General features: G+C 36.0%; 1 protein-coding gene across 1 annotated transcript in view; it reads left to right on the forward strand.

The window, feature by feature from the left end:
• Window positions 1-287: 287 nt before the first annotated feature.
• Window positions 288-14,204, forward strand: part of FSIP1 (fibrous sheath interacting protein 1) — a gene marked incomplete at both ends in the record, with an annotated part of 25,775 nt that continues 11,858 nt past the window's right edge. Inside the window, 9 exons of the mRNA XM_010012454.1 lie at window positions 288-419; window positions 1,827-2,023; window positions 2,701-2,792; window positions 4,193-4,365; window positions 5,328-5,412; window positions 8,040-8,138; window positions 10,246-10,430; window positions 11,224-11,328; window positions 13,803-13,805. Coding sequence (XP_010010756.1) covers window positions 288-419; window positions 1,827-2,023; window positions 2,701-2,792; window positions 4,193-4,365; window positions 5,328-5,412; window positions 8,040-8,138; window positions 10,246-10,430; window positions 11,224-11,328; window positions 13,803-13,805 — 1,071 coding nt within the window. The remainder of the gene's footprint in view (window positions 420-1,826; window positions 2,024-2,700; window positions 2,793-4,192; window positions 4,366-5,327; window positions 5,413-8,039; window positions 8,139-10,245; window positions 10,431-11,223; window positions 11,329-13,802; window positions 13,806-14,204) is intronic.

Raw genomic sequence — 14,204 nt, forward strand, 5'->3', positions numbered from 1 at the left:
GACTACTTTTAAGATTTTAGCTATTTAAAGTTTGACAGTAAGCACATTTGAATACTTTGGTTAGCTTGATAATATAAATGTATATTTGTACATTTATTAAAAAGTGCATACTTGAGTAGCAGGCTAGTCTATACTGGAAAGATCTTTGAATGTTGAATTGCTAGAAAGGATTTGAAACTTGTCTAATCTACATCTGAAATATTACTGTGATTGTGTCGCTTTATTATAAAACTGATAGTTTGGAAGGTTATTTTGGTGGTGGTGGTTTTTTTTCTTTCCAATTTTAGGGCTCAGTGGATATTAAAAGGGGGAGCTTGGATAAAACATCAAGGCCTGCATCTAGCTCAAGTGCTCATCCTAATTGTAGATCTTTAAATACATCTATGGAGTTACCAACAGCAGAGCTACATTTGCCTGAGGTAAGTCTTTTCACCTTCATTAGGTTAGAAACCTTCTGCCTAATTCTTACTAGAATGCCAAAAGAGTAAGATTCTGCTTCTTTAGCTTCATATAGAGTCCTGGGCACTGCAGGTGTGCTAAGGGGTTATGTGAAGGCTTATGAATGTGGGTTGCTCCTTGTGCATGCATGGAATGATGTTTAATTTCATTTTTCAGAATCTGTGTTACTTTTATATTTGCTACAAAAAGGGCTATTCAGCACTACAACATGGAAAAGTGGCTTGTCTTCCTCTTTATATTTAATCAGATTATTAAATACTATTTTAAAGAAAATCTGGCAATAATGTGTAGATACACAGCTATAGGCTGTTGATGCGTGAGCCATGATGTGTATAATTTCACTTCCATCCCATTTGTGGTTTTAAATTTAAGCTGGGATAAAAAATAAATTATTAAAAGAAAGCATTTGAGCAATCCTCACAAATTGAATTTTTTACTATAAAGCGCTCTCAGGATATGTGTGAATCAAATAAAAAAAATAAATTCATAGTGTTCCAAGAAATATGTAAGCTCCAGGGGTTCAACAGAGATCATCAGAATTAAGTGTTCATCTGTCCTCTGAAAAACCTAATATTGGGGGTTAACTTACTTTTGGGAATGGGGTATGTGATATCATTGTTGGGATGTAGGAAGTGGGTCTTGGGAGTTAGAGATTTAGATTTAGTTAAGATTAGTCCAGTTGTATTGTCCGTCTGTTCACCTGTCTGTAGAATGGGATGCTTCACAGAAGTATTAAAATAATTTTTTTTATAGGTTCGCTCTTTGATATTAAGTTAACATCAGGTAACTCTTAATCCAAATTCTGACGTAGGCTACTGCATGAAAATTTCTATCTCTTGAGCCTGATAAATTAAGCATAAGCTTTTCAGCCCTTCGAAGACTATAAACCCCCCCCCATACTATGAGGAAAGATTGGAATGCTATCACCTGGTGCAGTGGACCCATAGTGTCAAGGAATGGACGAGGCTGTTGTACACACAAGCTGTTAACTGGTTGACTCTACCCTGTGCTGCAGCAGAAGTGGCATAAACCTTTGAAATCATTTCCTAGCCTGGCAACCCCAAATCTGGCATTCTGTGGAATGATGAGTTTGAGTATCGATGTGATATCTAAGAAACAGAGCTCTGTATTGTGTCTGAAAATGGTTGTTTCATTTAAGAAGTACATAAATGCAGTTCTCTATAGAATCAGCAAAAATAACAGAAAAAATAAGCTTAAAAATAAAAAATAACTTCCTCAGCCTGACTAGTAGTCAGTGCAGTGTTGTATATAGAATTGTTCTTAGCCTTTGTGATAGTGATTATTATCTTTTTCTCCCCCCCCAAATATTTCTAGTTTTATGATAGCAGTTAATTTGCATTTCATAGATTGATTCACCTGTCAGTTTGCCTGGTAGTCATCAAAGAGGCAGTCTAGAACACTGCTGTCCAGAAGAAAACAAAGGTGATGACAGGGAGAAATCTGGTGTCAAGGAATTAAGAACAGATCAGCAAACCATGGTGGAGAGTACAACCGTCTTTCTTCAGAAATGTATCCTGAATCCCAAGGAGCTGTCAGGTGTGGAATGACTTTCACTTTCTCGTGTTGTGGCTGGACCAAATAGAATGTTTGTATAGTTTGGGTAAAATTCTAGTGGTGGAGGGGAAAGAGGATGCAAATTGGTAAAATTCTAGAAGAGAAAAAGGTATGAAAATTCATACCTTCACTTCTCTTCACTATTTTGAATACATCTTTGAAAGAAATGTGTTATTGCTGCCATTACCCCCACAACATATGTCTTGTGGCATCTAAGCTTGGCAACACCTTGGTGATGGCCTAAAAGATCAGGAGAAACCATCTGCATGTGTTCCGTGGAACTATGTTAGGAGGTATTTTCATTAAAAGTGCTTCAGATGGCGTTCTTTTGGCATTTTATAAATGGTAATAAACTAACTTTCTAGAGCTTCTGCCTCTTTAAAAATAGAAAAGGTCAGTATGTGAAACAAAAGTTTGGATACCTTCTTCAAGTTTAGATAAGATTTCATGACAGAATCTGGATCAAAAGAAATCCCTTGATTCCTGCTCCTGTGTTTAACATGAGTCCTGGTGCAGTAGTAGATAGAATTTTTTAAACAGTAATCCACTGCAGAGGCTTTGTGGATTGCAAAAATGTATTTTGGTGTCTTTATTGTTAACATTTCAAACAGTATTTTTAAAAGTTTTTTCACACGTATTCTATTGTGAAAGGCTTTTTCGTGTCATCTCTTACTCAGATTCTGGAGATGACAGTACTGAAATACAGACTCTAAAATTCTGTGAACCTTCCAAAGGGAAACTAAGTAATGCAAAAGAAGGTATTACTTTTCAGGTGTATAAAGTGAACAGTGCAATAAAACTTCCGCTCCGCTTCCCCATGTTAATGCTTTTCAGAGTTTGGGACCATAGTGTATTTGTGTGTATATTATATAAATAAAAGAAATATAACAAATTGAAAATGTATGTACATTGTGACATTCAAGAGGTGTTGGATGAATTCTTTATTTAAAGATTATTTTATTAAAGGATATTCACTTTCTTTAATGATGTGGTAGTATTTGAGTTTTACATAGATTCAGTCAATCTAATAAGGCAGAATCGAGTGGTGATTCTATCTAGTGCAGCAGCACTGGTGATCTAACATAGTATTAATTTCTTCAGAAAAGAAATTGGATAGAGCTCAACTTCAAAGCTTCACTCAGGACTTTTAGATTCAAATCCATCTGCTGGGTTCAGGATGATTGAAATGAACACATTTTTCAGCTTCTGTCCTTGGGGCTTTCCTGGAGCTCAGTCAGATTTTTATAGCTCTCCTTTGTGTCACTCGTTTCGTTTTATGGCATAAAGTAGACCAGTGCATTACAGTAAATGCTTGGGATCAATGGGTGTGTAAAGCATTTGACCTCAGAAGATTAGAAAATGAAAAAGCACTGCAGGACTCCAAAACATGGAAGCCTGTGGGATCAGGACAGTGCTACAATTGTTTCCTTTACTCTTGCTGTGGAAGCTAAGTTTAACCAGGAAAGAGGGCGGAGCATGAGGATGTTATAGAAAGGGGAAAAGCTAAAAGCGATGAGAAATTGTAATCTGCATGCTTAAGAAAAATAAGGTAGTACAGAAATCTATTTTAATTGAATAATGGCAGTTTCCATAATGTTTCACCATTTCTGTTTTTCAAAACAACAGTTTTCTAGAACCGGTATCAGAATCTGGTTTAGCTGAGATATAACTCAAGACTGAAACTTCTATAACATTTAAAAGTAGACATATTACAGAATCTCTCTTAACCCCAGAATTATTAATTTTAATGAATGACAGTTCATCATGTATTCTACTAGTCTGGCCGAGGAAATTATTTTTGATTTTGAACCTTATTTTTTCTGTGATTTTTGCTGATACTGTGGAGATGTCACTTTTCTATTATAAACTGGAATCAAATCACTTGCTTAAAATGCAGAGGGCTCTGTCTCCCTTCCCCCCCATATCCAGCTGCTAGAGTTCAGAGTGTGATTCAGTGTTTTGTTAGAAAGACTTCTGTATTTTTCCCTGCTAGAAACAGGTTTAGAAACGAGCATGACATATGCTTGAGAATAATTGTCCTCTTGTCTATGGTTGATATCAAATAACTTGTACTGCCTTTTTTTTTTTCTTTTTTTCCTGCCTTTTTTTTAAAGTTGAAATGCTTCAAGCTAAAATTAATTTAAAATACATTCTACAGCAAACTCTTCCAACTTGGAATATTCTGAAGAAATAGATGTAGATCCTCATATTCAAGCAGCTATAAAGAAAATGAATAAATTTGACACAATACTGGCAAAAAGACATTTTAAGGAGAGAGCAATTAAAAAACAAGGCAAAGAAATGAGAGCAAAGCTCTGGGAAGAGCTTCAGGTTAGAATGTTCTGCTTATTTTGTAAATAATTTGTACTTAGTAAAAAGTAAGATAGTTTGGTATCTTAAAGTAGTGTCTAGCAACTATGTTTCATAGACATATTGTTTTATTAAATAACTCACTGTTGTATGCAGAGAGTGAAGAAATAGATCTTAAAAAGTAACTTTGAATAGGTTTTAATATATATTGCCAACAGGCTTTGAAAGAAGGCCATGGTCATTAAAAATTGATATGACCAGTAGCCAAATGCACAGTTGTCTAGGTGCGGTTTACTAGCATAGTCTTATGCTTGAGCTCACTAGCAGGTATGGAAATGTGCGACAGGAGGTAATGTTTGTGAACCCAGATTTAAAAGTGTTTATTCTGCTCTAGTGTGACTTTTATTAGGCCTATCAATTTCAGTATTGTCTATTACTGAAAAAAACCCCGGAGATGGCCACTGAAGAAGGTGTAAGAATGCTACAGCATAAATTCCTTCATATTGTTCCTATCCTGGTCTCTGGCAATTAAATGTCAATTTAAGCCTTGAAACATAAGAGTTAGTATTTCCTCCGTGGTTAAGTATTATATAATTTACATGAATACAAATGTCAGTTGCTAAAAAGGCATAATTGCAGTTGGTTTGACTGCATCTCATAATTTCAATGGGTTTGGATTCAAAGCCATGTATGAGTTACAGAACTTTTGTGTCGAAAAATGTGTCTCCATATAAAAGACAACATATGAGGCTTTAAAATTCTACCATGCTTTTATCATAACTTCAGGAGGTGCTGCGATAGCCTTAAGAAATAAATAAAAGAGTAGCTAAATGTTGCCACAGAACCACAGAACAAGGAATTTTTAATAGGGTCTGAAGTTCGTTAGAGCTGACAATGTGTTTTGCCTTGAAGTATTTACTTCAATGTAAATATATGCATGTATCTGTAAATTTATGTTTTATTTCTTTATTTCTTTTGAATAGTCTATCAAAACCACTGGAAGCCATGAAGAGATAGAAAACACAAAACTTTTTTTAGCTTTGATCTCAACATGGCAGGATACAGCTGGTAAGTAAGTAAGAGAGAGAAGTAAATACCCTGTTATAATTATCCCATATTTTGATTAATATTCTTTTTTTTTCTTTTATACTCTAAAAATAAAGCTTTCAAACCTTTACAATAAAATAATATTTGCTTGAAAGAGTACATCAAGGGAATATTTGAAAACTTAAATGAAATAATTTTTGCATTATCATAAATGTAGACATTGTACTTCAACATCAAGGTTATTTTTTAGTGGAAACTACATATGAAGCTTGATCTTAGATTTTTAAGATTTTTTTTTAATTGACTTTTTTCTGAGAATTTTAGGGGAAAAAAATTTAGGATAGATGTCAGTTTGAAAAAGTGAAGCTATGCTAAAGATATGCTAGGAGAATATTCTCAAGAAGAAAAGACCAGGAAGTCTATTAAGGTAACTTCTGAGTTTCATTATGATGTGACAATAAAGACAAAAATATTCAAAGCGGAAGTGAACACATTGATAAGAATGAACGTTTACATTTTGATCCTTTAGTAAAAATCAGTTCCATCTCAAGTAGCATTTAAATTGTCAAATTTTATAGCTGCATTACAAGTAGACAAATGACTAATGAAGGATTGAGTTCCTTTACTAGAAAGGAAAACAAATAGTTAATGAAACAGAAATGTGGAATGTGATACATAACGAAAAAGGCTGACTACGCTCAAAATTACAGCGAATACCAATAATGTAAAACTATAGATAGAATATGGAAAGAAAAGTTAAGAAACTGTTTAGGCATTTTTTTTTGAGTCTGAAGAACACATTTCTGTTGGAGTTCTGAAGCAAGGGGTTGAAGCATGTTCTGAAGTATTGGTATTTTTTTTCCAAGAATGCTCACAGGGACCTGAAAAAGTAAAATATTGGGTATTTTAAAATATCATTTTTCTTTCTGTGGCTGGACTCTTACTGGGGGAGAAACTGGAACAAACTGTAGACATTCTGTTCACAATGTCTTTGTTGGGCAGGGGGAACAAAATCAGGCTCAATTTGTCAAGAACATAAGATGTCAAAATTGCTAAAGAGTGGTTTTAAAAAAATTGCTGTTCAAATACTCTGTCTTGGTGCTGTAGTTCTCTGAGGTGTGTCAGTCATACACACATTTTACATCCTGTCCTTCACCTGTATACCCTTGTTGAAAGGGTTTCTTGGTGAAAGGAAACAGAATTGTGGCGCATCTTGTCTTTCTTTTTGGGGAGAGAACAAGGGTTTGAGATCTGAATGGGTATTGCTGAGCAAAAATCTCAGATTGAATGTTGGAAATATGTGCATAATAAGGGTAGTAATTTGTGGATAAAACACTTCAACAAAGCTTATTATTACAAGGTAACCTGCTTTTATTTCTATGCTAAAGTTTGGGTTATTAAGGGAAGAACCCAGAATTTGATACGAGTGTTATTTAAGAAGTCTCCAGTAGATGTCAGGATATAGTAAAAAACAGTGAGCAAGCAAGACTATATGGTTGTTAATGAACTCCATGCTCTAATTCCTCTGTCATTTCAAAGGTAACTCCTTCCTGTAGAGATCATGTGCATCATGTGGGTTCCAGTGTACTGTACTGAGAAAACTCTGCTTAGTTCAGATTTATATTTATACTCCAGCTTGATCTTTATCTTGAATTTTCTGTGACATGCTGGTGCCTCACTCTTCAGGTCTTGTTTGTTTATTTATTTATTTAAATGAATGCCCAGATAGCTGCCTTGGCTGTTACTGAAATGGAATGCAATTTATATATTTTGGCTTTCAGAGCCTGAATTTGATAAAGAGCCCTATTAAATAAATTATACAAGGGAGCTGTTTAATTATAGCTTTTAATGTGGCTGTGAAATCAAACACAAGTTCCAGGTACAAAATCATTAATAACTTGTGTCCCAGCCTCTCAGGCACAAAAGCCCCTCTGACACACTCATGGCAGAAATTTAAATCAGGAGTTAATTAAATAGCCTTAAATTAATTTCAGTTGAATCCATTAAACTTTGTTATTGCAGGATGTTGGTTGTTCTTCCCATATGTGATATATATGGTTCTTTGCAATACAAGTCCTTTCTTGTAAGTGCTAAGTGTATAGACTCCAAGTTAATGCTCTATTTTACACTTCCACTTGATATGTGTCAGTATCATGACAGAATTTTTTCTTTGAGTAAGTGAAACAACTGTTGCATGCTAGAATGTTTGAACACTCTTTTTTTCTAGGCTATACCCTTGACCAAAGCCACTTAGAAGTCTAACAATTCATGTACAGGCACACATCAGCTGTGAAAACCTGGATAATTTATTCTCATTCAGAATTCTAGATGATTTGCCACATGGTGTTTGCAGAGGCTTTTGAACCCTAGGGCCTTGGGCTGTACCTTCTAGAATGTAATTTTTTGTCCTATGTGGGCAGTAGTTTAAAAATCCCCATACCAGACATAGAAAACAGTGTAATTATTCACGAGAGACACCTTAGATTCCCACCCCACCCCTTATTTCTTGAGAAATGTGGTGGTTATGTAATTTATCCAAGTACATTTCTTTAACTTTCATATGTGAGATTTTATATTATACTATATGTGAAAATAGATCTTTTTTAAATACATTTCAATTTAAATTTTACTGGAAAAATTCTTTGCAGGTCCCTCCTGTGCCAAAGAAGATGAAAGACCTACTTCAGTATTTCACACACAAATTAATCCAGAAGGTTATGATAGCCATAAACCCCAATGTAATCAGGGTAAGCTATATCACTTATATAGTTCATATATGCTTAGCGGACTGGTGACAGGTTTTGTTGTTGTATTTTTCTGGGGGGGGGGGGGGGGGGGAGGGGGAATGTGGTGTTGTTTTTTGTTTTAGTTTGTTGGAGTTTTTTTCCCCAAATGGTAGAATAATTTTGTTTGGGAATTATCTAAAACATTTTGCACAACATGCAAAGAAAGCTTTTAAATTCAGGTTTATAAAACTTTTTCTTTCATTGCAAAATGATGAGGTGTGGGATTGATTCACTATAGAGTGTATCATTGGTTCTTTAAATTCTTTAAAAACTTGTCTTTGCTGTTATTCTAAGGTACAGTAACCTTTCATTAATAGGCTTATCTTCAAAAAGCAGCATTTCATTAGTAGGCTTATATTCAAGAAACTATCTACTAATTAAGAGTGGTGCTGTATACAGTTTTAACTGTTCTGTAATTTTTTTGTTTCCAGGAGAAATTATATAGATGTTGTGACAAGCCTAAATCTTCAAATGAACTAATTTTGTATTTTTATTACGCTGATTATTATAAAGGCTGCATTGCTTTTATGGATTAGGTACTTTCTGGCAAAGATCAGACATCTGTGCTGGTTCTTCTAGGCATCACTTGTTTACATGCACTGTATAGAGTTTTCAAATACTGGTAGCAGAGTAGTGTGTCCAGCACTTCAAAATGGAATTGTGCTTTTTTGCCTCTGTTCTTTCCCTATTCAAAATTCAAATTTGTATGGTTGAGTAACTTCTCACATGTGTTGTGACATAAGAATAGCTTCAGCTGCCATTCTGTCAGCTGCAATTGTTTATTTGTCATCTACCATTCTATGTGAACAGAAGGAATCTATCTTCCTGGTGACTGGCTAAGATGACAAGGACATAATAAACAGGTGTTCCTCAAGGTTGAACCGTTGATGACAGCAGAATCTTTGTGCTTTTTTTGAATGTGATTGCATGTTTCAATTTTTAAACATGGACTGCAGCTCTCTTACAATTTTGTCACTTAGTCTACCATTATGTGAGTTTTACGTTTGTGTTACTAAATGTTTTTTTCATACTGGGTTGGAGCAGGGCTGTGCTTTTGATATCTCTATCTTCCTACCACATGTCTTAATTCCTCCCTTAAAATGAAGCTTGTCTCTCAGCTTCCACCCTCACAATTTCTGAGTTGTGTTGGAGTGTCCTTGAATAGCAATAACAGGATTCATTACCAGTATTCGGAACAGCAGTGACTTCTGAAACCCATTGTGTCCATAGTGTGTCAAAGGATGCATGGAATTTATTTCATATCTTTGGGAGTTTGCTTGCTATCTGCTTACTCTGAACAAGTTACTTCCATGTAAATTTCCATAGCCTGTCTTCTATTCTCAAACATCTTAAATTGGGTTTTTTGTAGGCAAATAGCCCACCCATTTTTCAAATCTCTACTTCCCAGAAAAACAAAATGTATCATGTCTACTTTTGAAGCAGTTTTTGAGACATGGAGGTTGGTTGTATTTGCTTAGACTTGCTATTTGATGTGGTAAGTATTTGCTGTCTGTAAAGGAATTGTTGTTTTAAAACTAGTAAGTCTCTAAAAAACAGAATGCATTCCAATTTTTGTGATGGATAGAATCCAGTTGTTGGAAAGAACCATACGTATGATGTTGTCAGAGTATCATGTGGCTGTAATAGCTTTACAGCTCTATAACAAGTTTATTTTTAAAGAAAATTTGTTTTATAAGATGTGTTATAATAATATCTACTATATCATCTGTTCTTCAGCTGTTTTATTTTTAAAAATGTACTTGATATGTCTCCAAATATTTCTGTGGTTTTCAAAAAAATTATTGTCTGGTTTCATACGGACGATAAAACTAAAACAATGATATAGTTCGAAGGAATGCAGTGGCTTTTAAAGCCACCATGTTTAACATTTTTGAGGTTTGAAATCCAAAGTATTTTAGCCTTGGCAACATTGAATGATTTCATATAATAAAAGCTTAAAATAAGATTAGAATTTGACAATATTTATGTTTTAAAGTTAGCAATATAGTTTATATAAATAATGAAAACTGTATAGAAAAAGTTTGTCTATCCACTTTTGTTGTTGAAGATTTAATGGGATTGCTGTTATTACAGCTCTCATTGAATCAGAAAAAGAATTATAACACAGCAACTCTTCTTCCTCGAACTTCAGATTATCCAAGTGAATTAGAAACAAATGAATTTCGTAATGAACCAGAAAAAATGCATATCAAAAATAAAAATAATAAGGATTTCATTAAAAAGAACATCAAGGTAAGCTTTAACACATAAAATGATTAACATTTTGTTAAATGTTAACTAAAAATATTGTGTAAATATTTCTGGAATGAGTTTTTTGTTTGTCTGGTTTTTTTACTTTTTTTTTGCCTTTTTTGTGTGTTTTTTGTTTTTTTGTTTTTGTTTGGTTTTTAATCAGGAACATTAAAAGCTAAGTAGGCATAAATGAAAAAATCTTGCTGTTAAAAAATGGTGTTTATGGCAGAGTATTGTATAAGGTAGTTCTGATCTTGGATGCTCATGTTGGTAGGGATAATACTGCTTCTATGTATTTTCTAAAGAGTACTGGAACCTGAATTGTTCTGTTTGTGCCTGGACATAGCTAGTTTTGAGGACAAATATTTCTTAAGACTTTCTTTAAATGTATTTACTACGAAGTTAAAGGAGGGTGTTCCTAAGCATAGATAAGGAATAGGTATGCAGGTTGCTAATGTATATCCTGCATGGGACCATTATTTACAGAAGAGTTCTTTCTGTCAGAAAACAGATGCCTTGATTTTCATGCTTTTTTTTTTCCCCTGTGATGATCTAGTAGCTGTGATGATTTTTCATCTAGTGAAAAATATTTGCCCTGCTGCTACATCAAAAACTACTATAAGATTTTCAGCTTTTATGTAGGCTTCTAGATTTTTCTGTCAGAGTGATAATTTTTATTATGGCAATAAGCACGATTTGGATGTTAATTTTGCAGAGTTTAAACACTTTGTTTTGGTGCTGTCTGAGCTAATGGAATTCTAAAGTTTGTTTTTTCTTTTTGTAAATATTTCAGCTAGCAAAGGATTTGGGAAACCACTTTAAGCTTAAGGAAGAAAGAAAAAGGCTAATTGAACTACTGAAAGATACAGAAGATGGAATTGAATTGCAGGGTCTTGAGGTATGGCAATTTGTACTGTCCTGCTTTATTTGGCTTACTTTTATGGTAAATCTAAATTTTATTTTGTTTTAGTCCTACCTTGAAGTAAATTACTGAGATATGAGAGAAAAGCTGGACAATCCAATTGCTCTTTGTCTTCAAGAATGAGTTTTCATTGGCTTTGATAATTTTACTAACACTTGGACATGCTTGGCCTCAGAAAAAAAAGCAGAACCCAAAAGTTAGACAAGGGTGGAAGGAGCTTCAGAAGGACACTTAGTGAAAAACATGACCTGTTTTCTCTGCATAAAATGTGAAGTTGCGGCCTATGAGACTGGCTAGTGCTGTAGTTTCAGATAAAGCGTCAGCTACCACTTCAGAAAACTCTTCAGGGTAAAAAAGTGTTTGATTGTCCCACCAATTACTGCTTCTAGGAGAGTCTTGCCTCAAAATGATACCCAGTGATGTGAAGACATCAAATAGTCTTTTGATCTTGTAGTTACTAGGAGGTGCTCTTTATCTCTTACTACTTTGAGGGGAATGTCACAGTGAAGGAGTGTTTGGGGCTCTGTGTTTCACAGAAGTAATCATAAGGCTGCCAGGGTGGGAAGATAAAATTTGCGTAGTAAAATGAATCATACTAGGAACTTAGAGTACTTTTCAACTATATATAGTATTAAACATGCCAAAGTTATGTGTTTTCGTAGAATGAACATCCTCTAACTGTAAAAGCTTGATATAACACTTCAAGAAACCTGCATTTTAATAAACAAGAAGAAATACTGGGGAAAATGCTTGCTTTGTGTAAAGAAATAGCATCCTTTCTGATTTGTTTTACATTTAAATCTACATTATGTTAAGTCACTAGTAATGCTATGAGCTTTTCCACGACATTTGTAGGTATACCCTGAATCACAGTGCCTAAGAAGATAGATGTGAACTCTATGTAGAATGAACAAAATATATCCAAAGTCTAGTTTCTATTTAATTTATATAGCCAAAGTGATCTGGAGTAAAGTATTTTTCAGTAGGTTAAATAACAACTTATGTGTGAAAGAAAGAAACAAAAGCACATGCAATTTATTTTTTTTTTTATTGCCTTTTCCCATATTTTATTTTTAGTTATTTTCTAATAAGGTGATGAAGACATCCAAGAGGTGATGCTCTGCACCACTGTTTGTTAAAATGTGTCTAAAATCCATCTCTATAAATTACCGTTTCAGATATGGGGTAAGGATGTGAGCTCAGGATTTTCTTCATCTGAATGGAAACGGAGAACTAATCTACCCATGGTTCACAACTGTCCTGGGTTCAGCTACAGCAGTCATTTTTCTTCCTTCTTAGTAGCTGGCGCAGTGCTGTGGTTTTGACTTTCAGCCTGGGAACAACGCTGATAACACCAATGTTTTCAGTTGGTGCTAAGTAATGTTTACTCTGACCAAGGACTTCCTCAGTCTCATGCTCTGCCAGGGAGGAGGGAAAGCCGGGAGGAAGCAGAGACAGGACACACGACCCAAACTGGCCAAAGGGCTATTCCATACCACAGCACATCATGCCCAGTATAGAAACTGGGGGGAGTTACCCGGAAGGCCCAGATCACTGCTCGGGTCAGGCTGGGTATCGGTCGGTGGGTGGTGAGCGGTTGTGTCCTTTTCCCTTGTTATTCCTCTTATCATTATTACTGGTAGCAGTAGTGGTTTGCATTATACCTTAGTTACTGGACTGCTGTTATCTCAACCCATGGGAGTTACATTCCTCTGATTCTCCTCCCCATTCCTCGGGGAATGGGGGGAGGAAGTAGGAGGGTGGGGAGCGAGCGAGCGGCTGTGTGGTTCCGAGTTGCCGGCTGGGCTTGAATCACAACAACAACAACAACATTAAACAAATCCGTAATTTACCCAACTTCAGTGTGATTTCTAGGATGATACTCATTTAGTTTGTAGTCCAAAACTTTTCTCTTTACGCTAGGGAAACTAGTAAATATACACTGTGTTTTGGCATTTTCAAGAAGGGGAAGGTGGAAGACCCGGGAAACTACAGACCACTCAGTCTCACCTCTGTGCCAGGCAAAATCTTGGAGCAGATTCTCTTGGAAAGAATGCTGAGGAACATGAAAAACAGCGAGGTGGTTGGTGACAGCCAGCATGGTTTCACTAAGGGGAAATCCTGCCTGACCAATTTGGTGGCCTTCTCTGATGGGGCTACTGATGGACAGCAGCAGAGCAGTGTACATCATCTACATGGACTTGTGCAAAGCATTCGACACTGTCCCACACGACATCCTTGTCTCTAAATTAGAGAGACATCCATTTGATGGATGGACCACTCAGTGGATAAAGAACTGGTTGGATGGCCGCATACAGAGTTGTGGCCAACGGTTCAATGTCCACATGGAGACCAGTAACGAGTGGTGTCCCTCAGGGATCGGTGTTGGGACCTGTGTTGTTCAATATCTTTGTCGGTGACATGGACAATGGAATTGAGTGCGCCCTCAGCAAGTTTGCCGACGACACCAAGCTGTGTGGCTCGGTTGATACGCTGGAGGGAAGGGATGCCATCCAGAGGGACCTGGACACGCTTGTGAGGTGGGCTGATGCCAACCTCATGAAGTTTAACCAAGACAAGTGCAAGGTCCTACACCTGGGTCAGCACAACCCCAGGCACAGCTACAGGCTGGACAGAGAAGAGATTCAGAGCAGCCTGAGGAGAAGGACTTCCGGGGGGTGGTTGATGAGAAACTCGACATGAGCAGGCTTCAGTGTGCGCTTGCAGCCCAGAAAGCCAACCGTATCCTGGGCTGCATCAAAAGAAGCGTGACCAGCAGGTCAAAGGAGGTGATCCTGCTCCTCTACTCTGCTCTCGTGAGACCTCACTTGGAGTATTGTGTCCAGTTCTGG

Source organism: Nestor notabilis, unplaced genomic scaffold, assembly GCF_000696875.1.
Source record: "Nestor notabilis isolate BGI_N333 unplaced genomic scaffold, ASM69687v1 scaffold2534, whole genome shotgun sequence".
Lineage (NCBI taxonomy): Eukaryota > Metazoa > Chordata > Aves > Psittaciformes > Psittacidae > Nestor > Nestor notabilis.